Genomic DNA, 27073 nt, shown 5'->3' with positions numbered 1-27073 from the left:
GTGATGTTCTTGTTCTGGCCGTTCATATTGTGAGGGCTGCCCACATGGGGTTAGGAAAAGGCAAATTTATTAAAGTCACATTTTTTTAGGAACTTTCCCTGAGCAGCCTTGCAATTTGGTTATATGATACAATTTATATGTATGAAGTATCACTGTTATAGCAGATATGATATCTAACATTTATATAGTAAAGCAGCACGGTTATATATTCATTCAGCAAATATTTATCAAACTCTTCCTAGGTGCCAGACATTGTGTCAGTAGCTGGGGATATGGGGAGGGCAAAGACAGACCTCATGAAGCTTACAGTTTGGTGGGAAAGAAGATAGTGACAAGTAATTACAAGTGTGACATGTGTTTTAAGGAAGTAGTTTGTTGTGGGATCTACAGTGGGGTCCTACATCTTGGGTATTAGGGATTCCTCTAGTCAGCAATGGTGTTATAGCAGAAGCAAGAAGCTGAGTAGGAATTGGCCAGGAGAAGGGAGGGGTGATCAAGATTTCTCTCCAGGTAGAGGGTGTATCACATATAAGACGCTAAGTTAGAAAAGAGCAGACCATGTTGGAGGAACTAAAAGGAGGCCCCTTAAGGCTGCGACAAGGGGGCAGAGATGATAAAGCAGGAGTTGGGCCATCAACACTGAAGTCAGTGTTGTCACTGTTTCCACTTACACACTCATGGTGTGGGTATTTCTTCTTTGAAGCTTTCACTGACTTTAAGAACATAACTTGGTGTTGAATTGGGGCAGAGCACTACTCTCTTCACCAGAGTATGACACATTTATCTTGTGATGGGTATTGTGTACATGCTCTTATATACTTAACCCTGCACAGAAGTACTATATCTATTTTATAGAGGAATAAAGGGCTCAGAGATGAAGTAATATATTTGTGATCACATAGCTGATAAATGACAGCAGCAGGATTTAAACTGAGCTTTGTTGTCATCAGAGCCCTTGTTCCATGTTGCCTCTGTACTAGCTGTGATTCTGAAATGAATGGAAGATTTTGTAACTCATGTCTTGATTTAGATATGGTTGTGGAAGTCACATTTAGTAAGGAAATCCATATTAGTAATAAAGTTGAGAAGAGGCATTTCAATTCTCTTTCTAACACAAAGTTGGGTAATTTTGGAGAGTAAAAAAAATCATAATGGAGGTATTTACAATACGGAACTTTCTTTCTTTCTAACTTTGGCTTTGTGTTATGGAAAGAAGAATTTAAAGGAATGGGAACTATGTTAGCATCAGAAAGGGACTGTGAAACCTAAGATGAAATGTACTATGGGATATTTTGGGGGTGGCTTTATACATTCTAAAGGATGTTAAGAGACCTCCACTGATGATTACAAAAGGGCAGTCTCCAAAGGAATATAGGAATGAGGTCACTACTGTAGTACTTTGTCCCCTTAAGCTTGTTGCTTGATGCAATTTACCCTAATTCCATTAGCGAATCCTTCATTTTAAGCTTTCCCAGCAGTCTCTGTATAAAATTTGGCTTGGAATAAGTTAATAAGAGTTTATGTAAAGGTCTCTAATCTATGCTGCATGGACTAGTCCCTGCCATATCTTCATCTTCCACTCTACTTGCAGAGGTCCTTGCAGGTACCCTGTCCTCCCAATAACTCCAAAGAACTGAGATCACTGTTTGGTACTCTGCTTTTGAAAGTCTACCAGTCCCTGGATTAGGGAGTCAAGTCCTGTTAACTCTGCATATGAATTTTGTTTTCTTTAAAAGCCTCGATATTGGTCTCATCTTTAAACATGACGTTTGGAATAATAGTACCATTCTTCTGTTTATTTAATAAAGTATTATTGTTTTAAAGGATATAAATTAATTTATTCACATTAGCCTGAAAATTTAAGCTAATCTCTTTAAACCACGTTTATTAGAAGTCTGGCTGTTTGAACCATTGTTCTGCCACCAAAGAGGAAATAAGTAGTTCCTTGAGATATGGATTTATAATCCTTAGCATATGAAGTGATGAAGTAGATATCACAGATTATTTTAAATTTCTTTAGAAATAAAGTATCCACAGCAACCATATTTTATTGCTGGCAATATGTAGTTTTCCTCAGAGCTACATAGTTTACACAGCAATGAATGTGTACTAAAGTATATTGCACTGTCATTGCATTGGTGACTGGTAACTGGACAGAAAGTCAAAAGCAAAAGCATAAGCATTTCACATACTAGGCCACAACATATTTGGTATGTAAGAGGCTTTCAGTGTCACTGAGTCACTACTCTGTTGGCTATCATCAGTTCCAAGAGAGCTGAAAAAATTTTTTTTTTAATTTTACTTTGTAAGGTCATGGTTTTTTAAGTGAACGCTCAGAAAAAATTGCTAAGTTTACATATACTAATTTTTCCCTCCCAAGTGGCAATATTAAACACATAACTTAAATCATTGTGTGTGTTTGTGTTTGTAAGTGGTTTCAGACTTGGATGGTACATGCTAACAATACACTGTAAAATATATTAATAATACATGAAGCTCTCACTTCCTCCAGGCCCTTGCTGGAAACTTACATGAATCTATTATCCAACTTAATCATCACAAGACACATCTGGGATAGGTATTAAGTTTTTCATTTTACATATAAGAAAACAAGTCCAAAGACATGGAGTAACTTGTTCAAGTTCAAGTAGCTCTAATAGATGGCAGAATTGTTACTCAAACTCAAATCTGTCTTCAAATTCCCTTCTCTTTCCACTGCATCACAGAACGCTTGTGGTTTCCAGGGGGGAAAAGCCCCAAAGTTTTTGAAAGATGCCCTTGGTACTGGTTAGATTTTATTAGTGCAAAAACGTGTGTGTGTGTGTGTGTGTGTGTGTTTGTGTGTGTATATTTAAGCCTTGACACACACTGACATTTTTGATAAGTTTTCCTGATGGCATATGACTAGCATGTATGGCCAGCATCATTGTGTTTTAATAACCTAATTTAAACAAGGAACTGCAGCCCAAACAATGGCTCTGATTCAGCAGATAGGAAAGTGAGGAAGTACTTGTTATCATTTGTCAGTTAATTTTTATTTTTACGCAATTTGAACCATGGGTCACACTGCAGACGTTGTGCTTTAAAACTGTCGGAAACCTCTGTCACTTCCTGAGCAATGATGGCCTCTTCCTTTCAGGGAGTCGCTCATACAACAATTTTGGAAAGCAGTGGTGATGACTCTCTTCTTGGCGTCAGGCGGATGCTTCCTTTCTCTTGAACAATTGTGTTTAAATGACCATGACTGGTGCAGCCAGAACAGACCAAAACAGGTTTTTTGTTTGCCTTTTTATATAGTCTAAACTAAATAAATTTCTAGAAAGTGACCACACTTTAAAAGAGAAGGGAATTCGTATTTACTAAGCATCTCTCCATGATCTCCTCAAGGGCAGCAACCTTGGGTTTCACTCATCTGTGGATCTGGGAGGCCATAGCACCAAGCTCTGTACCTGGGGAACTGAGCTGATGGAATGGCACTACATGTTGTATTCTGTTTTACTGCAAATATCAACCTTAGGCAAGGTATAGAAGAGCCTATTGCTGCTACTTAAATATCCCCAGTGCTTTGGTCCATCTCTGAATAGTGTGAGTGATACTATTGTGAACTAGATGTTGGCTGAGATGCCAGGGGAATTACATTCCAGAAAATATGGATTATAGTTTTTGAAGATTTCCAGAAGGGGTTTTCACAGTCAAATTCTATAACATTGCCAAACCCTTTTATTAATTTGAATTTATAGTCATTTATCTGTAGTCTCTGTTCTCCATGTGACCTTTTTCCACTCCATGCCCCAGGCAAATATATATACACACATTTATTCTTTCCTTCTTGGTCTTCCTGCAAAGCTTTATTCTTTAAATACTTCTTTGATCTTCAATGTGTCTGGCCTGTTTAATGGTCACTTTTTCCCTCCTGTTAAAAAATGTCCCCCTCCAGGAAGGACTTTTTTTGTTAATTGGAAAAGTAGTTAGCTGGTCTTTTGTTACTACTTCATACTCCAGTTCATTCACTGTTCTTCCCTCATCTTTGATTAAGCACATCTAACAAGTGCAGGCAACTCCAGATAATGTGTGGATTCCGTGTGCTTCATTTTAAAATTTCAAACTGACTGACCCCATGCCTTCCAGGATATCTTTTGTGTGTGTGTGTGTGTGTGTGTGTGTGTGACTTTTTTTTTCAGTTTTACTAGGAAGAACTGTTAGAATTTGACTGCACATATACATTATATTGCATGTAAATAGATGTATTCAATATACTGCACATTTTTTTTTTAGTTTACATATATGTACTGATGATTGTTTCTAAGAACAGATTAGAGCTTTAGCTTTTTAAACTTACATAGTTATCAAAGGAATAAAGCCAACCACAAAATAAGAATCAACAGGATTCGGTAATCCAATCATAAAGGACAGTCAAGTGTGTTTACACATATTCAAGAAATCAGTCATCTAAATTATAAATAATAAGTGGTTCATTTGTGTCTTTTTTTTTTTTTTAAGATTCCACATGTAAGTGATATCATATGGTATTTTTCTTTTCTTTCCGACCTACTTCACTTAGAATGATGATCTCTAGGTCCATCCATGTTGCTGCAAATGGCATTATTTTATTCTTTTTTAATGGCTGAGTAAGTATTCTGTTGTGTATATATACGACATCTTCTTTATCCAGTCATCTGTTGATGGACATTTGGGTTGTTTCCATGTCTTGGCTACTGTAATTAGTGCTGCTGTGAACATTGGGGTGCATGTGTCTTTTTGAATTTTATTTTTCTCCGGGTATATGCCCAGGAGTCTCCCAGGATATTTGATTGCCCCATACCTTGCTTAGCTAGTGTAGGCTCAGACAATGCAAATGAATTTTAGGATCAACCTTTAAAAACATAAATCTGCTAGGGAGAAACTATTTATTATTTATTGTTATTTATTATTGACCCTGTGTGCCTGGCATTACATATTGGTCATCTTATTGTTTTGTACACACTGTGCTGGGTTGTGGTTTATACAGTGCTGGTATATCTCTGCTTGGAATGGTTTGTTTTCTTTCTTTCCCTGCTTGGCAAACTCACAAACGTTTATCCTTCACTGCTCAGATCTTGGATCACCTACTTTGTGAAACCTTATGGGACTGCTTTGCTTCCTTCCCACAGGCTGGGTAATTGACTACATCCCCTTTGTGTCTCCCATTGCACTCTATAGATACTTCTGTGCTACTACTCTGGATTGCATTGATTTGTTTATATGTTGGTGTTTCCCTCCTGAGCACTGGGACCACATCCATTAGTGTATCTTCAGTGTACGGCCTTAACAGCTGTTTGAATGAATAGGTGGCTGAGGCTGAAGTGAATACTCCCTCTTCTGAACGCTGTTAGTGCTCGCTTATATTTTATTTTGCCTGGTACTACCAATATGGCATAGACACTGCCCAACCAAAGCAGAAGCTGATCATAGAGCTGAGGCCTCGCGCAGTGCTGTGGGTTAGTTCTTTAGATCTTTAGGTCTGGAGAAGGACTGGGGAAGCTGGGAAGGTAGGCATAGAGAGTGGGTGGGGATCACTCAAGGTGCAAAGGTAATTATTTGCCAACAGGTATGGAAGTGTTTCAATATTTTAAGAACTGGCTGAGTAGCAGCCTTGATTCTTCCAGGTAATGAATGACTTAAGAATAGGATACTGCTTATGCTGCTTAGTATATCTCATATGGACACCTAGGGACAACTCAGAGGTTCAGAGCAAGATAAACTTGTAACACATATTAAGGTTTTATTTCACAAGACTCCCTTCTGAAACTCCTTTGATTTTTTTTTCACATTACTGTTAATGGCACTACTCTTCTCCTAGGATAGGAAACTTTTGAATCGTTTGATTCTGTCACCTTCACCTTCATACCAAAATCGAGTCAATCTCCAAGGCTTTCCATGATTCCTTCCTAGTTTTTGCCCCTTCCTTTACATTCCCAAGGTTATCACCTTGTATAGGCCCAAGGTAAATTATTAAAATAGCCTCTTCAGTTTGTATATTCTTTCTGCCTCAGTCCAGGCCAGCTGGCCTGGTGTTTTTTTCTCTTTTCCAGTCCAGGCCTTACTGGGCCCTGCTTAAACCTCACTTACTCAGGGAAACCTTCCCCAACTGACCCAGCCTAGCATAAGCTATCCTTCCCCAGGCTTCCCTAGTACTTAACATCTGTAGCATTCATCCAGTTAACTGTGCTGTACTTTGTGAAATGGCTCTTTTTGCCTGACCTGTGATTACATCTTGGAATGTGACTTAATAGGTAGTTATCCTTCAAGTATTAAGTCCTAGAATTAATATACCCATGGGGGCATAATCATTCAGGCTATTAGATTTGAAAATTTTGGGGATAGATGTAATTTTAAATTCTGTAGCTAGGTTGCTGAATAACATGCCATTTTGTTAAAGAGAAATGCTGACTGTGACCAACTAAATGGATCACAACCTCCATTTTATAAAATACTGATCTAGACTATATAGGCCTTACAAAGATGAATCTTTCTCCCGTAACGAAGAGGTAAGTCCTGGAAGCAAAAATCCTTAAAGTGTTGCAAGAGAGGTATATAGCAGGGAGTTCAGAGGGGAGAGAATTTTGCATGGCAAAACTGCTTCCTGTCATAGGAAGATGTTTCTGTTTGGGGGAGAAGGGACTTGGATATCCCCTAGCAGTCTTCTAGATTTTCCTTTGGTAGTTAAATCATTCCTTTCAGAGGTTTTTTCCTTTCACAAGGGCAGTTGGGAATAATACACATTCCTTTCCTCTTTACTTATTCACCATCTTGTTTTCCTTCTCAGTGTTCATGTGCTTGTGTAATAGCAGGATTTGTAATTGACGTTTCCTGACTTGGATTATGTTTCCGAACACTAACGAGCAAAGCAGGACACCATAAGGGATAAGATTTATTTCTTGTTTAATGTTCATCCATTTTGAGGATGAACAAAAAAGACTGTTTTTAAAATGGGAAACTCTAAGAGGTACTAGGCTTTGAGATGAAAACATCATCACTTGCAAATAGTGGTAATTACCCTTTCACTGTAGCTTCTTGAATTATAGTTTTAAAGGGAGGGCATGTTGTATAGCAAGCAATGTTGGCAGAGTGTAATTCTTACCCCTGAGTGATTTCCCTCAAAATGCACTGTTTTTCATTGCTCTTTCTTTCTTTCTTTTTCTTTCTCTCTCTCTCTTCTCTTTCTTTCTTATGAAATGAGTCTTTGAGGTGAAGCTTTTCTTGGTTATATTCTTTGTGGCAGCTCTTTTCCCTTATGGAAGATCCGTTATGTAAAGGCTACTTTACATCATTTTCACTCCCTTAATAAAGACAGAATTGTACCTGGGGAAAATATATTATCAAATTGTTTTTTAGGTTCCTCAGGGTCACATGCCACATGTTGTAAAAATATCCGTATGGTTGTAAAGTACTTTTGTGTGTGTTTTTTAATAGCACAAGATAAAATGATTGATGGCTGTTAATCCTCAGGGGATATTTGCTATAATTCAGTAAATTTTGAGCCTTTACTGTGGTCAAGGTTTTGTACTATACTTGAATCCTGGCAGCCTTGTCAGGAAGATATTAGTAGCTCCTTTTAGAGATGAGAGGCAGCTGAGATTTGTAGATGTGAAAAAGTTTGCTGGAACTCACCTAACTGGAAAGTGGTACAATCAGCATTTCAACTCAGGATTGCCAGGCTACAAAGCAGGGCCCTTTCCATTAGAGAAGGAGCACTCTACTCTGGTCTTGGGGTTATCTTGGAAAGCAATGGGACAGTGCTTGAGTGAACACCTGGATGGATGGAGGGTGAAGCTGGAGTTTTCTGTAATGATGTGAGGGAGGAGGACTTTTCAGGCGGGGGGAAATCCATGTGCAGCAGCTTGGAGACTTGAGAAAGTATATTATATCCAGATGATTTCTGAATTATGAAGCAGGAGAGGGTCAAGTGGCAGAAGATGAGGTTGGAAAAGAGGTAGGTAGGGTCCCAGCACGGGCATTACTAGCTTCTCTGAGTTTGCCTCCTCTGTAGTCTTCTGTACCAGCAGTTAGTTGGGTTGTGTCTCCTCTTGGCTTCCATAACAAACATCCTGTGCATAATGTGCATCCCTTGTTTAGAAATAGTTTCTTTGCTTGCTTGTTTACAATAAATTGGCCTCTTTGAGAGCAAAGATTGTGCCTTTTATCCGTGTCTCCAGTGTTGCCAGGCACATGCAGTAGGCACTAAGGAAGCAGTGGGAAGATGAAAGGGTGTTGGTCTTGCTAAGGAGAATCAGTATTAATCATAGTCACCTCTGTGTTTGATTTTAACTTGATAATTTTAGGATCTATTTACATTTCCTGAGGCTAACACACCTGATAGAAAGCTAACAGAGCCTCGGTGGTGGCCCCTAGACCCAGAGCAGGGTTAACTGGTGTGGTGCAACTACAGCCTGGGTTACTTATTTTCTGGTGTCACATCCCACTTCTCACTTCTTCTGCTTGGTTCAACTCAACAGTCATTGGTGGAGTAAGTGCTGTGCCCACTGTACTTCATGTTCTGCGGGTTCAGACATGAACAAGAAAGGGGAGGCAGTATGGCATAGAGGGAAAAAAATGCAGCCTTTCTGTTGCATAGGGTTCCTGTGAAGAACAAATGAAAGAAAGTACATTTAGCTGTTAGTGCAGCCCTTACATTATTTACGGGACAGGTGGGAATACTACACATTTTTTTAAGATTTCTTTTTTTTTTTAATTGAAGTATAGTTGATTTACAATGTTTAGTGTTAGTTTCACATGTACAGCAAAATGACACAGTTATATACATGTATTTTTTCAGATCTTTTCCATTATAGTTATTACAAGATATTGAATATAGTTCTCTCTGCTATACACTAGGTCCTTGTTATTTATCTATTTTATATATAGTAGTATATATATGTTAATCACAGACTCCTAATTTATTCCTCCCTCTTATCTCCTTTAGTAATCATAGTTTGTTTTCTGTGTCTGTGAATACACGTGGTTTTGATCAATAGGCTCTTAAAATATTATATGGGTTTACTTTAGTCTGGGGTTTATAATAGTATCGCAGATGTACGATATGTGTATATAAGTAACTACAGTGCAAAGGTTACATTTGAAAAGCACTCTAATGAAAGCACAATGGAGGTAGGAAGGCCAAGGAATGCTTCATGTAGAAAGTGGAATTGAATAGAATCCCTTGACCTTTTCACACAGTTGACATACCTAACTAGAAGGCTGTGGAGATTAAAGAGTTAATTAACCACTGCCTGCTCTTGAGACCTCTTCTCTGATCACCCTATTAAAATTAGGTCTATCTCTGTTATTCTCTGTCAGAGTGAAATCTACACAATTACAGTTTCTAAGTGTTTCTTTATTTGTGTATTTGCTTGTTTGTTATCTATTTCTTTCACTAGATTATATACACTAGGGGGCAGTGACCATATCTAGCTTGTTCACTGTTGTATCTCCAGCACTAATTCTTGGTAGGCACTAAAGAAGTACTTGTTAAATGAATGAATGACTGTACCACTGACTGTCATTTATCTGTCTATCCTATTAGCTCTGGGCAGTTGCTATATAAGATAGTGGCACAGTGACAAAAGCACCTGAAAGTAATCAAAGGAGGAACTTGGTTGCGTTTGAACTTGCTGTCGTTGTTCTGAGCTTTTTGGTTTCAGCTGAGGATATCCTTTTCCCTTCCTTTATCTTTCTTACAGTGAGTGCCCTTGCCCCTCAGACCGGATGAATGCTGAAAACAATGAGTAGTCCATAGAGTGTATTTTTAAGTTGATGATTAAGAGTCTCTAGAGTCCATTTTATAGTGAAATCAGGACTGAAAATTGGATGTTGGAGTTCCTCAGCAGGAAAAAGCTCAGGCTGCTACTTTCTTCAGTTGTTTCCTTTTGTGGATGATCTTCATGTGGGCATTTTGTAAAGCTTAATTTTTTGGAATACTAAAGCCTTTAAAGTCATGTATTAGTCAATGTAGTAAAAAATAATTCCTTTAAAGCAGTCTCTAAAGAGAAGATGCTGTAGATTTTCTGTTTCAGCAGTTCTCACAGTATGATTCATAGAAGATCCTTTGTGAGGGAGGAGCATTTTAGCATTGTGTTGTAGTATCTTGTTTGTATGTACTACTTAAAAAAAGAAAGTGGTCTATTGACTTAACAGAGGTAACTAGATAAAGACATCCCCTGATGTCTTTTGTCTCACTGGAGAGGAACAGAGACTGTCGCGTTTGAGAACATTGGATTTTCACTTTGTACAATTTCTTTAAATAGTCTTTGGAGGAAAAGTTAGAAATAATATCTACTTTGTTAATTTCCATTAAATGCTACAGGGAGCCTGATGGCCTTGGAACTCTATCACCATTTTAGTGGGGCTCTTACTATTTAGAATGTCCAGAGTCAGGATCAATACAGAATCAATTATTAAAGGACAGTACTGGTGGTTACAGCTATTCAGGTTTCCTTTTGTTGATTGCTATTATGCAAATATTGCTGATGTCATCCATTGAGTCCTTTTTCATTGTGATCTTTCCTGGGTGTACTATGAGTTTAGAAAGTAGTATATTATATTAAATGTGTTATATATGTCATGATTGAGGGAAGACTGGGTTGAAACCAGGCTTATTTATTATTCTTGCCATAATCTCTCACCTGGACCTTTCAATAGCCTTCTGTTTACTTTTCTCCCTTTCTTTATTATCTCCTTCTCCAGGCCAGCCTCCACAGAATAGCCAGAGTGATCTCTTTAAAACATAGATCAGAGTAAGTCTTACAATTCTTTAAGGCTTTCTCATTGCTCTTCAGGTTAAAGTTAAACTACCTACTGTGGTGTACCCAGCCCTGAGCCCCATCTTGTACCACTCTCTCTGTTGTTCACCATGTTCCAGACACTGTGGGTTCCTTTCTTTTTCTGCAGCATGCTAGATCTCTAGGCCTTTGTATTTTCTGTTCTTTCTTTCTAAAGTTCTTCCTCTGGCTGGCTCCTTCAGGCTTTACCTCCAATGGCACCTCCAGGAAGAGACCTATGCTAGTTTTTAGGGCTGTTGTAATAAAGTGTCACAAACCAGGAGGCTTAAAAGAACAGAAATTTGTTTTCCAACAGTTTTGGAGGCCAGAAATTAAAAATCAAGATGCCTAGCAATCCTTAGTGGCTTGCAGCTGCGTGATTCCAGTGTCTCCTTTTGTCATCCCGTGGCTGTCTTTCTTTTGTACATTTGTGTCTCCACGTGGCCTTCTCTCTGTATGTCTCCGTGTTTCTTCTCTTTTTATAAAGACACCAATTATATTGGACTAAGGGCCAACCTTACTCCAGCGTGACCTCATTGTAACTAATTATGTTTGTAATGATCATTTCCAGATAAAGTCACATTCTGAGGTTTCGGGAGGAACATGAATTCAACCCAGTACACCTTTCCTGACTCAATTTAAAGTAGGCTGCATTAGTGGAACTGTATCTATAAACATACTCACAAGTTATTTCTGTCTTTGGTGAGCAGGACACTTCATTAGACCACATTTCATGCATTGTACTCAGTTCTGCGTATGCCATCCATGAGAGGAAAGTTATTTGAACTAGGATGTGAGTGGCACTATGAAGAGTTTAGAAATCATGTCACATGGGTTAGTACTGGGGTTTTGCTCAGTTGGAGAAGAGAAGATGTGGGAAGTCATCACAGCCCTCTGCAGGAGGACCATCCCTTCAGAGGAAGGGGAGTATGGAAGAAAAGATTGTAAGTTACATCCATCACAGGCCTGTATCCTGTATTTGAGAAGCATGGTTTCACCTTTCTGAGGGTGGGGGTGGGGTCTTTATCCTTTTGCATTTTACCAGATACTAGCCTCCATCTCTCAGAAGATCTGGTGTGGTATATGTTTATAAAATGCTACCAGGAGAATATTTTGCATATACAGAAACATTCAGAACCACAGAGCATAAGGGAAGAAAAACATTAGTAATATATCACATTATATTTAACAAAGGAGGAGAATAAACCTGTAAAGCTTTGTTTGATAATATTATATCTTTTTATAAGATTATTATTGAAATGCCTATGTATTGTGTATAGGAATCTCCCCTTATCTATGATCTTGCTTTCCACAGTTTCAGTTAATGTACAGTCAACTGTGGTCCAAAAATATTAAATGGAAAATTCCAGAAATAAACAATTCATAAGTTTTAAATTGTGTGCCATTCTGAGTAGTGCAATGAAATCTCACATCTTCTACCCCATTCTGCCAGGACCTGAGCCATCCCTGTGTCCAGCATAACAGATGCTATCCATCTGTTAGCATAGGAAAAATATAGGATATGTTCCTTTGGTACCCACAGGGGATTGGTTCCAGAGCCCCTCCGTGGATACCAAAATCCATGGATGTTTAAGGCCCTTATGTGTCATACATTATACTACACAATGGCATAGTACAGTCAGCCCTCTGTATCTGTAGGTTCCACATCCGTGGATATGGAGGGCTGAGTGTATAGGGTTCAGCACTGTCTGCAGTTTTTGGCATCCATTGAGGGTCCTGGAACATATTCCCCATGGATGAGGGGGGATTATTGTATATGCGTTCTGGCAAGATTTTCCACTTTTTGAAATGAAATAAAGATAATGTAGTTTAGATACCCTTGCAATTCAGCAAGCATATTTTGGCAGCATTTACCTGGAATGGAGAGGACCTCATGGCTTTGGGTATTAATGGATTCACGGACATCAGGGATGACCTCAACTCTCTTGCCTCCTGTCCTCTGTCATAGCTTCTCCCAGCCTAGTTTTATCCAGCCATTAAACTCCTCTACTCCTATCCTGAGTTGTGGATGTCTGCTGAAGCAAACCACAACTAGGAAGATTGTTGTGTTGTGTTGCAAATTCAGCCTTTAGACTCAGGGACCCTATGGAGGCCTCAGCTTCAGTTCCTTCTTCCATGCTACACTTTCACCTCTATTTTCAAATCATTGCCATACTGTGCCCTTTTCTCTCTTTTAATAGATAGCCTTGTCCTCTACTTCACTGATTAAAAAACTAAGTTGTTGTATGAGAGGCATTTTAGCTAGAACCCCTTCAATTTCCTCCTTCTCCAACTAGAGATGTAAGTCCTTCTGCACTCATCTGTTTCCCAACGGAAGAGGGATTCCTCCTGTTCAGATCAAATCCCTCCATCTGTGTCTTTGACCCTATTTTCTCCTGTCTCCTCAGAATCTCCCAGCATCACTAATCCCCCTCTCACCTGTAATCTCAACTATTCCCTCTAATCACTTTTTGCCTTTGGGCTTTATACCTCTCACATTTTTCTTCCTTCTTTATAAAACTCTTTGTTGGAAAAAATGTATCGTACACATTGATCAAATCAACATTTTGCAGCACATTTGGGTTTACTGAACACTAGTATGCTGCTGAATGAACCCTTATGATAATACATTTTACAGGAAGCTGTCATTCAGATCAAATAACTGCACTGGTTGAGAACCACAGCTTTGTGTCCTTTATAGCCCTAAACTTACTGTCACAAGGTCATACCTGACCTTGTAGGTTACATACTTCAATAAAATGCCGATTAGTTCTTCCCCTGTCCCTCCATCCAGATGCTGGCCTTTTGTCTGTATTAATTTGTAGTTATTTATCTTCCTGTTTTTCCTCCCAGAAGAGGGCATACAGTTCGTGATTCCTCAGCAGCCTGGATAAAGCTAAACTGTTGTGAGTTGGGTTTAGATTTTATGCTTGGGTTCTCCCTCAGCCATGTGATTTGTCACTGAGCAAAAGGCACATCTGACTATAGTGTTCTGCAGCTCTTCCAAAGCCAGTAACAGACCCGTGCAACAAATGAACCTGCACAAGCTTGATCTTGTGAACTGTGATTTTCATTCTCTTTGCTTTGAGTCATGCTATTCTCTGAAGCTGTGTTGGGCTTGTTTTAATTCTAGTTGCAGAGCTAGGATGTATGCATGCATGCATTCATTCTGTGTATATTCATTGATCTTCTACCATGTGTCAGACATTATTCTAATCACTGGAGACTTAGCAGTGGACAAAACAGACAAAATTAAGACTGCCTCATTAAGACTCTACGTCTAATGTACCGATTTCATTATTCCCTGTTGGTTTAGAGAGGCAATCTCAGATTTCAGATAGGTTTCTCTTTGTAGGAAGATTTTCCTGTCTACATCAGGTGGCAGCCCAATGAATCTACTCTCATCTCCCGTCTCTTACCCTCATAAACTATATATCTCTTGCTATAAACAAGAACAGTTCCTGAACATGCTTGTTCTGTGGAGTTCATCATGCTCCCTTTGCTTGAAATGCTTTTCTGTACCTGAAAAAATTCTTGTTACTCTTCAGAGTTCAGCTCAGATATCACCTCCTTGGTGAAGCCTTCCATGATTCCCTGAGGTCTGAATGTAACTTCTCAGCTCCCACAGCACTTTGTATATAAAACTTAAACTATACCATCTTGTGATTGTTTATTAGTATGCTCATCACTTTTTTTAGATTTGAAACTTTAGAAATGGAATTGTATCTTACTCAATTCTCTTTCTTTAGCATCTGTCATTTAATGAATACTCAATGTACATTTTTAAATGAAGGAAAAATTTAATATATATGTGATTTAGTACAATATAATTTACATATGACTATAGTGAAATAGAAATGTAAACATCGTATGTACATTATAATACATACATCTTAAAGGAAATCTTAAATGTTTATAAATCTATTTGCTAATTATCTTATTATTATAGATATAGAAAAATGCATCACCCTGACTCCAGAATCTCCTTATTCTCTTTTAGAATCACTATCCCTCCCCTTGCAAGGGTAATCACTGTTCTTACTTCTAACAGCATGCATTTTGAACCCAGACTTTACACTATGTGAATATATCTTTATTTAAAAAAGGAAGATTTAAAATAATTGACATCTGTTTTTTGACGTCTCAGTTTTTTTTTTTTTTCTTTAATTTAAGAGTTTGGACTTGAGCTTTAAGTTCCCTTCCTGTCCTAAAATTGTATGAATCTAATTTAACACCTAACGAAGGGGGGAGGGTATAGCTCAAGTGGTAGAGCGCATGCTTAGTATGCACGGGGTCCTGAGTTCAATCCCCAGTACCTCCATTGAAAAACCGAATAAATAAACCTAATTACCTCCCCCCTGCAAAAAAAAGGTGCCCATAACACCTAACAGGTCTCTCACTTTATCACTTATACAACAGCGCCCTCTGACGATGTAATATTTTCTAAAATTTGAGAGCTTAAACTGTGGTCAGGGTAATTCTAGTGATACAAAGCTTCCTAAAGCCACAGGAAGTTATTGATCATGTGATGCTGTCACAGAGCTGTTTAGTGAGCAGTTGATGCCAGAATCTTCCTCTGATGAAGTACTTAACTATTGTTTGACAAAACATGTTATTTCTTGATTTACTGGAGTGTTTTAGGTGTTCTCAAGGACAGGATGTCTTCACCTCTGTTTTAGCAGTAGAGCAGAAAATATTTTGATATCATAGATTTGGGTAATTTAGAATGTGATTCTGTCTTTGGGGCCCAAAATCCTTGGTCAGGGGAAGTGGGGCTTCTTGAGCACCGTAGAACTGTACTGAATCCATTTTCCTACCAAGTATAACTATTTAAAAAATGTAATTGGATCCTGTTGTGATATTTATTCATACTGTTATTAAATTGATAATAGCTTCTCTTATATTTTCTCAAGCACTGGCTTGATAAAATGTAAGATATAAAATGTCTATGAGAATTTTAACATTAACAAGAGGACCTTATACACAGCTATGTGGGGAATCACTGATTTACAAGATTTGAACTGCAGTCATTTAATAATTATTTATAAAGTATCTGTCTTTTACAGGGGCACTGTGGTAGCTACTGTATTTTTGTCTTTCTAACTATCCATTTATAAGTATAGGAGTCTGGATAGCCAAACTTTTTCCACAGTGGACTGTCTCATATCTTTTTCTTCCCTCCCCAGTTTGTTATTTTATCTTTAAGTAAATAATTTCTTTGTAAGTGTCCTTTTTCAGACTAGGAGCAGATTACAAGTAATATATAGAAGAAAGGCATACAATTCTCTCTTCTAGTTAATATGGACAGAAAGATGTATGAAGATGAGCAGCATCTTATTACATAGAAGGATGGTTTCATTTGAAGGTTACCTCTGATGAAACTTCCACTTCCTTGTTAAAATGGAAACTAGACCTGCTAAGATTGTCAATGAAGAGAGCATCCCTGTGGGAAGGGAAGGACAGTCTTGTTTCTTAGACTCATCTTCCTCTTGGAGGGACTTGTGATCCTTTCCCTTGTCACCACCACCACTCTTGTCATCAAGGGATACTGTTTCCCTTTTAATTCTTTAAGTCAGATTTACTCTCCAGTCCTTCCTGGTATCTTTATAGTACAGGTGAACAAAGGTTGAGCATTCAAAGGATTCTTGAAAGGTTCTGACATAATAAAGTAGAAATTAATCAAGAGTCACCCGTGATCTGACTCATAAGTTATGGCTTGCTCTCCCATCTTGTCCCATCTCTGAGGCTACTCCTGGGTGAGGGACAAATTAGTAGGACCCTATTTTTTTCCAACTATAGGCCCAGGGACTGCCTAAACCCCAGCTTCCTTTCAGGTTTTGGTTCCTTCTTTGAGAACTTGTGTCCTTCTAACACAGAGTTGTCTGACGCTTCAGGGGAGATCAAGCTTGCCCAGAAACAATGTCAGTCTCCATTTAGGAACTCTTAACAGAATGTAATGCCATTATTCCAAAATTAATACAAGACACATACATCAAATGGAAGAAAGGAGGTCTTATTTCATTTTAGCATCTCTGAATTAGAATCGGAGAGCCCTCTTTCAAGGTGCTTTAATTTATGGGAGGTGTGAGTCCATTTTTTGGGTCCTGTATACCTCTGAGTATACTTTTCATATGTTTAGTAAAATTTCACTTAGCTATTGTCATATATCTGAGTATGTAAATGAGACCAATTGTATACTGAGTTTCCTAAAACTAAAGGCTACTGAGTAAGAGTCAATGTGATTTTGTTTTTTATCAGTGGCCTAATTAAATGAGTTAAAAACAGTATAGTAACAATTACCGAATCAGGTCAGTGAGAAGACCAACATTCCGTATATTCTTTACTATAACTGTTAGTATGCGGTTGAGGATGTGTACTTCATTTTGCAAATCTAGGAGAAAGATATTCTAGTGTCCCCTGCTGAAAGTTGAACTTTGTAGCCAGCTCTGTCTGCAATACTGTGTTATAGTGAAAAAAGCAGACTGATTTTGTCAGAGGTTGGATTGGATAGTGGGTAAAGCACATGAAAAAGAGTTGTATTTGACTTTTGTTTGTTAGTTATATTACCCTGGACAAGTTATTGGACCTCTCTGAGGTTCAGTGTCTTTATTATAAGACTGATGTAATGAATGTGCCCCCAGAGGGTGATTGGGAGGATGGTGAGGTGACCTGTGTAAAGCACCAGCACAGCACCAGTCACAGAGTAAGTGCTCTATGTTATCCCCCCAGCCCCCCACTCCTCCCACGTGGCCACCAAAACTGTGTCCAATAGATTTGATGTTCTCGCAGCCTTTTCTGGATATAAATCTTATTTCTGATCAGTTTTAAAGTCAAAATAGTTATTTGTGCCACAATAAACTATTCACAGGGTGGTGTTCTCTTTATTCCTTCTTGCCTACCCATTCTCATGGATCTGTTTCTCCTCTACAAGGTGAAGGAGGGAAGCATCCCTTGACATTTCTTGGATCACATTCTGGAAAGAACTGTTGGGTGTGACTAGAGGTGTGTTTCCTTCTCGAGGTCATGCTTGTGTTGCTTTTACAGAGCTATTATTTAGTTATCTGAATACACCAAATTGCAAAAATAATGAAAAATTCCAGCTTTGCCTCTGACTTGTGACCTTGGCCAAGTCATTTGACCTCTTTGAGCCTGGTTTCTTCAGTTGAACAATGCAGATCAAATAGTTTCTAAGGCCCTTGTCTCCTTTTATGTTGTAATTTATAAAATCTCTATTCAGGAACTCAGAGCTGGAAGTGGCATGCAGGCCTCAGTTCTCAACAGCAGAGGGCACAGTGCAACTAGTGTGCCTGGCCGTTAGGTGTTGGAAACTGTCTACAGTTATGTAACCTGAATTGCTATCCTTGATGATTATGAAGAGTCAGGAAAATTCTGTAAATTAGTGTTTTGCAAAGGATATTTCACTACCTGTTTCTAACTGTTTAATATTTAAGAAATAGGAGATTTTAACATTCTAAGAGTACTTCCTGTAATATGGGAAGAGCTTCATCTCTCTTCACCTCATTTACCCCATCTAAGTACTCCATGCTTATCATTGGTGCACAGATGGGTTGGAGAGGAGAACTGAGATTCACTGAGCATGAATTATATGTCAGGAACTATACCTGATACTTTCGGTACACTTTCTCTAATCTTCACAGCAATCCTTTGAGTTATGTGTTATTATCCTTATTTTATATAGAACGACAATGGGGCTCCGAGAGATTAAGTGACTTGCCTGAGGCCTCACAGTAGCAATTCAAGTTCAGATCTATTAACTCCTTAACCTACTTTCTTTCTGTCATATCAGAGTTCCACCCCCTTCCCCCCAGTCTAAACACTTAGGGATTGCTAGGAGCAAGAGTACCCTGAGAGTGGCCACAAAAGGAAGTCTGGTCTTCTCTGTCTAAAGTTCTCATTGCCTTTGTAATTCTGGATGGAATCTTTTCCTCTGGCAATAATTTTTTTTAACATTTACATTTAACATGATATATACAAACACATACCCATGTTTTCAAATTTGAAACCTTTAAAGTGGATTATTGAAATGTTTCTTTGTGGGCTGCTTTTAAAGGGAACAGCAATTTCATTTCATAAGAATGAATAAGAAAGAATTCTAGGCTCTAAAGTCAGTGGGTAAGTTGAAAATCATTATGGCAAAATTACCTTTGAGAATACCACGGGAAAGCATCTTGTTTGAGAGCCATATGCTTCCTTTCTTTAAGTCCATCACAGCTAGTCTTTTCTCCTTTGTTGAAACAGATCATGGTGTTTCCTGTTGAGCTTCAAATGATATACTTTGCTTACAACTGGGGCCTTGTTGGATGATAATTCACATCTTTAAACATCAGAGTGTCATTCAGTGTGGTGAGATGCTTGTAGTATTAGAAATATTCTGCAACCTGGATCAAGACAAGGAACAGCAGACTCATGTCTTATTTTGGAGCTTATGCTAACTCAGTGGTTCTCAAAACATTAGCTGTACATCAGAATTATCTGGAGGGCCTGTTAAAACATAGATTACTGGGTTCTATTACCCACAGTTTCTAATTCAGTAGGTCTGGTATTCAGCAAGAGAGTCTGTGTTTTTAACAAGTTCCCAGATGAAGCTGATACTGATATCCAGGGACCTCACATGGAGAACCACTGTACAAAGCAAGTGGAATCACTTGTTTATAGTCCCTTCACTGTCTGCCTGTTTCTTTTAGGCTGAGTGGATATAGTTGAATTAGTTTAAGTTAAATGAAGGAATTGTGGCTCAGCCAATTCCTTATCCTGTTGCTAAGCTTACTGCTTGGCCTAGAACGCGTACTTGGCCCATTCAGTAGATGCTTATTGAGCGAGTGAGTAAGTGAGTTAACATATATCATGGGGGTGGTTTTAAGCATACAGACATCATTATTATATACCTGTTCCATACAAACTGCTTATTTTACTGCAAGGCAATTAGTCTTTATAATAGAATAGCTTATATTTTAGAAGTATAAATGGTAACGATTGTGGACATCAGGAAGTATGCAATTAGGTGCAGTATTGAGAAACTTGCATTTTGGGACCAATGGTATAAATGTGAAGAGGGTGTGTGTGTGTGTGTAGATAGTGGGTACGAGAGTTCCATCTGTTGTAGAATGACCTAGGGAAATCTTGCAGGGGCTGGTTTAGGTCAGAACTAACTCCTGCCCCAGGGAGGCTGGAGCAGCGCTGGATTAGCCTGAGTGCCCCAGGCCAGCCTCTGCATTCTCACTCCTGTCCCTCCAAAGCACTGAGAAATTCAAACCCTATGATCCTAAAAGCTCAGTGGGCTCTGTATTGGTGGGTAGCTCTGTAAATTCAGATAGTTGTGTATGAATCTTACCATATTATAGGGTTTAAGAATTTTATTTTTAATGTGGTGAGTTTTAAAATGATGAGTAAAAGTGAAGCGTAAAAGAAAAAAAATCTCAAGAATATAAAGTTCAATTTAAGCTTAAAATTGTGTCCTTTTTTCATTTTTGACATGTTTTAGATTATGTCTCACAAAGTCTTAGTATCCAGTATGTTTTCTCTTTCTGTGTAGATTAAAATTTTTCCTTTAAATTTATTTTACTTTTATATGCTGAAGTATTTTCAAGTAAATTACAGACAGCATGAGTAGCTATCTCTAAATCCTTCCATGTACAGCTGTAAAAAAGAAAAACGTTTTCTTATATAGCCAAAACAATATGATCACTCCTAACAAAATGAATGAGTCCTTAGTATCATCTAATACCTAGTCCACATTTAAATTAACATAATTTCCCCTAAATTGTCATTTATATCTTGTTTATTCAAACCAAGATATAATCTGGAGTCATGCATTACATCTGGTAACAACATAAGGAATGTTGTTCCTACAATGTTCCTTAAAATTTAATCTAAGACAGTCCTTTTATCAGGACATTGCCTTGCCATTGTCTTGTAAAATGTCCCACCTTTGGATTTGTCTGATTGCCTCATCAGAGTATCTTCAGCTTGTTCTTTTACCCTCTGTATTTCCCAGAAACTGGAAATTAGATCTAAAGGCTAGACTAAGATACAAGTTGAACATTTTGGGCAAGAATTCATCATAGGTGATATGTACTTTGTGTTATACCATGTGAGGAGATACATAATCCCTGCCTATACCACTGTTAGTGATGCTAACTTTGATCACTAGATTAAGGTGATGATGACAGCCTGATATTGTGACAGTATTCTCTATGATATTACTTTGGTAGTAATATGAATGTTCATTTTCCTATTATCCATTCCTTTAATGCTTTTAACACCATTTGATAATTCTTGCCTGACTCAGTAACTTCACTAGGGTTTGCCAAAGTATCATTTTTCTAATTCTGTTCTTCCTTCTGCATCAGCTGACATGTGATTTAACAGAGCTCTTTTCATTAACTGGAACTTATTTGGTACCCTGAAATGCAATTCTGTTGGAAAGGCAGGTTAAATGTTGAGTTCTTTACTTTTTTAGTCACATTTTGTAAGTGAGGAGTTGGCTTAATAGATACCCTAAATGGTGGCAAATTAATATTTTTCTTGCTTTCTTTTTTTTGGTATCCTTAAGGAGTAATGGATTTTCATGAATTGAATGTTTCAGTCAACTACAATGATTTTTTTATGTTCAATTTGTTTTATGTTCAGTTTATTAAAAGTTTAGCCAATGCTAGTCCCTTGCAGTTGGCATCTGTGTTCGTTAGACATAACTCAATTAATTTTCCAATGCGTCCTTGCTTTTTTGTGCAGCAAGATGCATTGATTTATCTTGTAGCTTCCTTATCCCAAATATCAGTCAGCCACTTCACTAACAAGCCCTAGTTCCTTTTAGTAGGGAATGGTATTGGACACCCAAATCATAGCCCTTGAAATGTCAATTGTTATTGGGATGACAATGTTTATAGACCTTTTCAGTGGTCTGTTTAGTTCTTGAATTTTGATATTGAAAGTTTCAATAAAACAAAGCATAAATACAAAACAGAAATAGACTTACAGACATAGAATATAAACTTGTGGTTGCCAAGGCGTTTAGGGGTGGGAAGAGATAGACTGGGATTTCAAAATTGTAGAATAGATAAACAAGATTATACTGTATAGCACAGGGAAATATACACAAGATCTTATGGTAGCTCACAGAGAAAAAGATGTGACAATGAATATATATATATGTTCATGTATAACTGAAAAATTGTGCTCTACACTGGAATTTGACACAACATTGTAAAATGATTATAAATCAATAACAAATGTTAAAAAAAAGTTCTCTATAGGAAATAAGGTGTTGGATCATAAAGGAGGGAAAATAAAATTGCATTATATTCAGAAAAAAAAGTTTCAATAATGAAAAAAAGTAAGGAATATCTGTGTTTTGAAAGTAATAGGTTCATATCACTATTTCCAATCCGTTTTAACATTATTGTGTTTTTAAGTAGCTACTTGATTTTATAATTGTGTCTTTTCTCTTATATCGAAAATCCTGACCATCACTAACATTGCTTTATCTTACAATAAAAAGAAATTTAAAAATAACAGTGTCAGTACTACTACTAGTGAAACCAAATGAAGTTTAATTTTTTGTGTGATTTTTGTAGCATAGGTTGATTTTAATGGAAGAATAAATATAAATTGTTTTGATCTTTATTTTTCTTTGAAATATGTTTTGTCTGTTTCATTTTTGTCATAGGTTGATCATTTTGGATTTAATACTGATAAAACTTTTAAACAGCGGTACCTAATAGCTGATAGACACTGGAAGAAAGATGGTGGATCAATACTTTTCTACACTGGTAATGAAGGGGACATTATCTGGTTTTGCAACAATACGGTATGTGCAGATTAGTGAAACTCCTCTGCTCAGTTTTCTTTCTATTATGTTTAACTGGAAAAAATCTTTTGTGGTATGTATGACCAAGTTTTTCTGTATTTAATTGTGAAGTTCTTTAAAAAATAACGAAAAGATAAACTCACTAATAATAGAAAAAAATCAAAAGTAAATGAATAGGCAGTTCACAAAAGAATAAATATAGATCTCCAATAAGCCTGTTCAGCCCTAAAGAATTATACATGAAAAGAATGAAATACTGTTTTTGGACAATTGAATTTTAAAAGGTTAAAAATAAATTTCTAGCTTATTTCAAGATTGAACAAGGATGTGAGGGAAATGAGGATGGGAATGTTATTATGTGTGGGGCCTGTAGAATAGGAACACAAGGGCAGGAATTTTTATTTGTTTGTTTATTTGTTTATTCTCAGATCCAAGACTCTGCTAGACATATAGTAGGAGCTCAATAAATATTTGTTAAATGGATAAATGAATAAAATCTAAACAAAGCCAGTGCAGATAAGAAAAAAAAATACAAGTTTGATTATCAAATGGGAATGGACAAAGGCAAAGTTGTAGCTGTATTTTAGCTTTCCTTTTCTACCATTTTTATTATATTTGTGAGGGTAAACAACAATGCAGCTGTTAGCTTGCTTGCCTGCCTATATAGTCTATCATCTTTATAATGCTTAAGTCTGTTAACAAAACTTAATTTAGAAGACACATGAAAGGCAGAAATGTTCCTTTTTAATATGTCAGAGCTAAGACTAGAAAATGTCAACTTGCTACCAAAAAGTTAGTCTGTGAATTACCTTAGAGTGGGGACTGAATCATATTTTCTCCACTGCCAATGTCTGGCATGGTGTCTGGTATTCAGGAGATCTCAGTTAATGTTGAACTGAACTGCACTGAAAGCAGAGATATGAATCCAATTATACTGTGTTATTGCATTCTGTATTTCTGATTATTTCCTTAGAAATGTTAACAGTCTAAATATGTTAGTTGAAATTAAAATAATTCCCTAAGAATTGAGATCCTAGATATCTGTCTCTTAGATAAGTGACAGATGAAATCAGGACTTATTTTCCATCAGGTTCCTGCTCTGTTATTCTGTGAAGCAACTGAGGCTCCTTTGTCTCTCTTTCTCTTTCTTGTGTGATTTCTCTTTTATGCCAGGGCCACAGGCAAAAAATATCCAGTTATTTTCCCAGGTCCAGTTCTTCATCATAGGTAGGCAGCTCTTCCTGCCTCCACAGACCCCACTGCTCTGACAGGCACTACAGCATACCTTAAGGCTTCTGGGGATTTCTGACCTCAGAAGTGGTAGAAAGGAAGAGCTACTGAGGGTAGGAACAGTTCCAGATAACTCAAAGGACAGATCTTGGTACTTTACCAGCCCTAAACACACCTTCCTTTATATATTAGAATGTTTGGGTTGCATATTCATATATTCTGGACACTGATTTGTTGAGAGCCAGTGTAGCATAGTGGTCAAGAGTGAAAACTTCAGCCAGACAGATAAGGTTTGAATTCTGGTTTTGCCACTATGGTTTGTGACTTTGAGCAAGTGATTCTGTGCCTCATTTTTCACGTGTTAAATGGGTATAATAATAGCATCCAGTTCATAGAGTTGTTGTGAGGGCAAATAAGAAATAGGAACTTAGAACAATGCTGGCACAGAATGTTATTTAATGTTAATATGTTACATGGACCTCTTTTGAAAAATAGAACTATCCTAAAATAGATGCTGGCAAATAATCACTTATTACAATGTGAATCAGATACTTCATCTCAAAGCCTGAGGTCAACTCCACAAAGGTCTGGCTGTTTTGATGGATGATCCTTACTCTTAAGAAAGATCCTTACTCTGACCCTATCATAGTCTGGTAGGGTCAGACACCTAGGTAAGCAATATTGCATCAAAGTAACCGAGATCTATACCTAGCGCAGTGGAATTAGGAGGAGGGAGTGATCCGCAAGCCAGAGTGAGGAAGACGGAGGAGGGCTGGTGTTCCAGGATCTGAAGGTACATGTCAGGGAATGAGCAGAGTGTTATCCTCACCTGCATGCAGCTCTTTTGTTTGTTTGTTTATTGGTCAAGACAAACAAAAAGTTTTAGACGTTCTTAGTCCTTGTTAGGGAGCAGCAGCTCATTAAAAAGCAATAGTGTGCATTAGGAATGACAAATAGTTTTTAATCTGTGCTAAGTTTAAATCTAGTCGATTGATGTTGGCCACCTGTAATGCTTTGTTGCAAAGGATTCTGAGGGCACAACTTGAGGTAAGTGAAAAAAATGCAGTGGTTGATTAATGACCAGTATTATGTATGGAAATAAGGAAGTCTAAATGCACTTGATTTTGTTCTGGAGCCAGACAGCCTGTGCTTGAATCTTGGCTCTGCTACTTTCTAGCTGTGTATCTGTCACAGGTTATTTAAACTCTTGTGCCTCAGTGTCCTTGTCTGTAAAATGGGGATAATCAAAGTGCCTGCTCTTAGATTGTTGTGATAATTAAGTGAATTAATAAGTAAAGTGTTAAGAACAGTGCCTGACACTTTGTAAACTTTCAATTAATTAATATTAGCTATTGTTAGCTACTGTTTATCTTCAAATAAATAAGATTACTATAAAACCCAAGGGGGTCCAGTACATTTATTTGTACTGTTCTCTTATGTTATAAACGTCTGTGAGTAGGCAGATATCTTAGTTATCCTCAGCACTTTTCTAGACTCTTTGGGACAGTGCAGTTTGAAGGCTATTTTAGACATAATGTTGATTCTAAGACTAGAGTGTCGGAATAAGGAGAGTTGGAATGACTGGTGGTTGAGCAACTTGGGCCTATTTTTAATTGTTTCACAGTGTGAGACTGATGTACAACAATGAAACAACAATTATATCATTTATCTGTAAAACAAATACGAATTGTGCAGCTTCTCAGATAATCCTCTTTGGTCTGGTTTAACATCTATCTCATATGAGTTGCAAAAAGATTCAGACTTTTTTCACATCTTGAGTTTACACTGTGAATTTGTAAATTCTTCCTAGGGGTTCATGTGGGACGTGGCTGAGGAACTGAAAGCTATGTTGGTGTTTGCTGAACATAGATACTATGGAGAATCCCTGCCCTTTGGTTCCAACTCTTTCAAAGTAAGTGTACTTTTTACTTTTGAGTTTAGAACATTTTCTAATTACATGAAAGAAATAATAGCTTTAGCTTGAACTGCCCAAAATTCCAGTAATTTGTATATAATTTTTCCTTTTTATATAGAATTTGAACAGAATTTTTATGTAGAATTTTTTAAACCATATTATTACTATTATGTTGATCAGTCTTTAGCTCAGTGTGATGAAGCTAGACGTCTCCACGTAAATCTTAATCTTTGGCTTCAGAGACTGTGGAGGGAACTTTTCATTGTTTAAAAAATGTCAGTAAATAATCTGCTTTGTAAATTATACACTTAAGTTATCGGTTCTACCACTGGAAAAAGTGTAATGAACGTATATATATTTGTTTAATAAAAGGTGTTTTTCAATAAAATAAGAACAAATAATCTCTATGATTCAGTGAGGTCAACTGGCCACTTGGATTCCCTTCTGGCCTTTCTGTTCTCACAAGGAGCTTTGGCGTTGGTCACAGATCTACACTTAAGAAACTAGGACACTTCTTCCTCAGCAGAGTCACTCATGTACTACCCTTGTGTTTCTGACTTTATGAATTTGCCTCTGTTTTATTACTTACTGAATATTTTTCTTTAAACAACTCACTTTTTAGACTTAGCATTATCTTAATAAGGGCTTTATGTACTATTTTTTAAAATTATATTAAAATAAAAACAATGATTAAATTTTAAATGTTTGTGCACTACCTAAGACTATCATGCATACCATTAGTATGTACATACTATGTTTTAGAGAACTGAGTTAGAAGAAACTTGGGGTTAACCATTTTCTAGGCTTCTTGTTTTAAAAGGGGTTTTGATTTTTGTTCTCAGAGGTTTTATTATATCGTATTATAAATAAATAAGTAAAAAGTCCTTGTGTTACAAATGAAAAGCTGATCAATTTGCTGATATTCATTGGGCTGCATAGGAAACGCCATTCTTTAGCTTATTATTTTGTGTAACTATCTGACTAGATGAGTTGACATATCCTGAAACCATTGGGAAGTAGTCAGCTTGTTGCAGCTAAAAATGTAACTCTTTTCCTAAGTCCCTGTGGTTCATACTTCATTGGCATAATAGAGCTAAGGGCTGTCTTTGATATGCTTCCTTCCCTTCATGTGCTCACAGAATTTGTCAGTAGCATGGGGGAATATTACAAATATATTGTGAGGATTGGGGGAAAAACTGCACTAAACTACATACATTAGTGCCATGAAAACTGGAAGTGAAAAACAGTGACAGACATGAGAAAGAAGGTAAGAAGTTCTAAAGCATACATCTTAGATTAGGGGGA

At 37.3% G+C, this 27073-nt stretch overlaps 1 protein-coding gene across 2 annotated transcripts in view; it reads left to right on the top strand.

The window, feature by feature from the left end:
- Positions 1 to 27073, top strand: part of PRCP (prolylcarboxypeptidase) — a 59480-nt gene that overhangs the window by 11345 nt on the left and 21062 nt on the right. For both annotated transcript variants that reach the window (XM_010990189.3, XM_010990199.3), the window contains 2 exons: positions 22483 to 22623; positions 25664 to 25765. In XM_010990189.3, the coding sequence (XP_010988491.1) occupies positions 22483 to 22623; positions 25664 to 25765 (243 nt within the window). The remainder of the gene's footprint in view (positions 1 to 22482; positions 22624 to 25663; positions 25766 to 27073) is intronic.

This window comes from Camelus dromedarius, chromosome 12 (assembly GCF_036321535.1).
Source record: "Camelus dromedarius isolate mCamDro1 chromosome 12, mCamDro1.pat, whole genome shotgun sequence".
In the NCBI taxonomy this organism is placed as follows: domain Eukaryota; kingdom Metazoa; phylum Chordata; class Mammalia; order Artiodactyla; family Camelidae; genus Camelus; species Camelus dromedarius.
The sequence above is the reverse complement of the archived record's forward strand: the minus strand, read 5'-3'. Positions and strand labels throughout refer to the sequence as shown.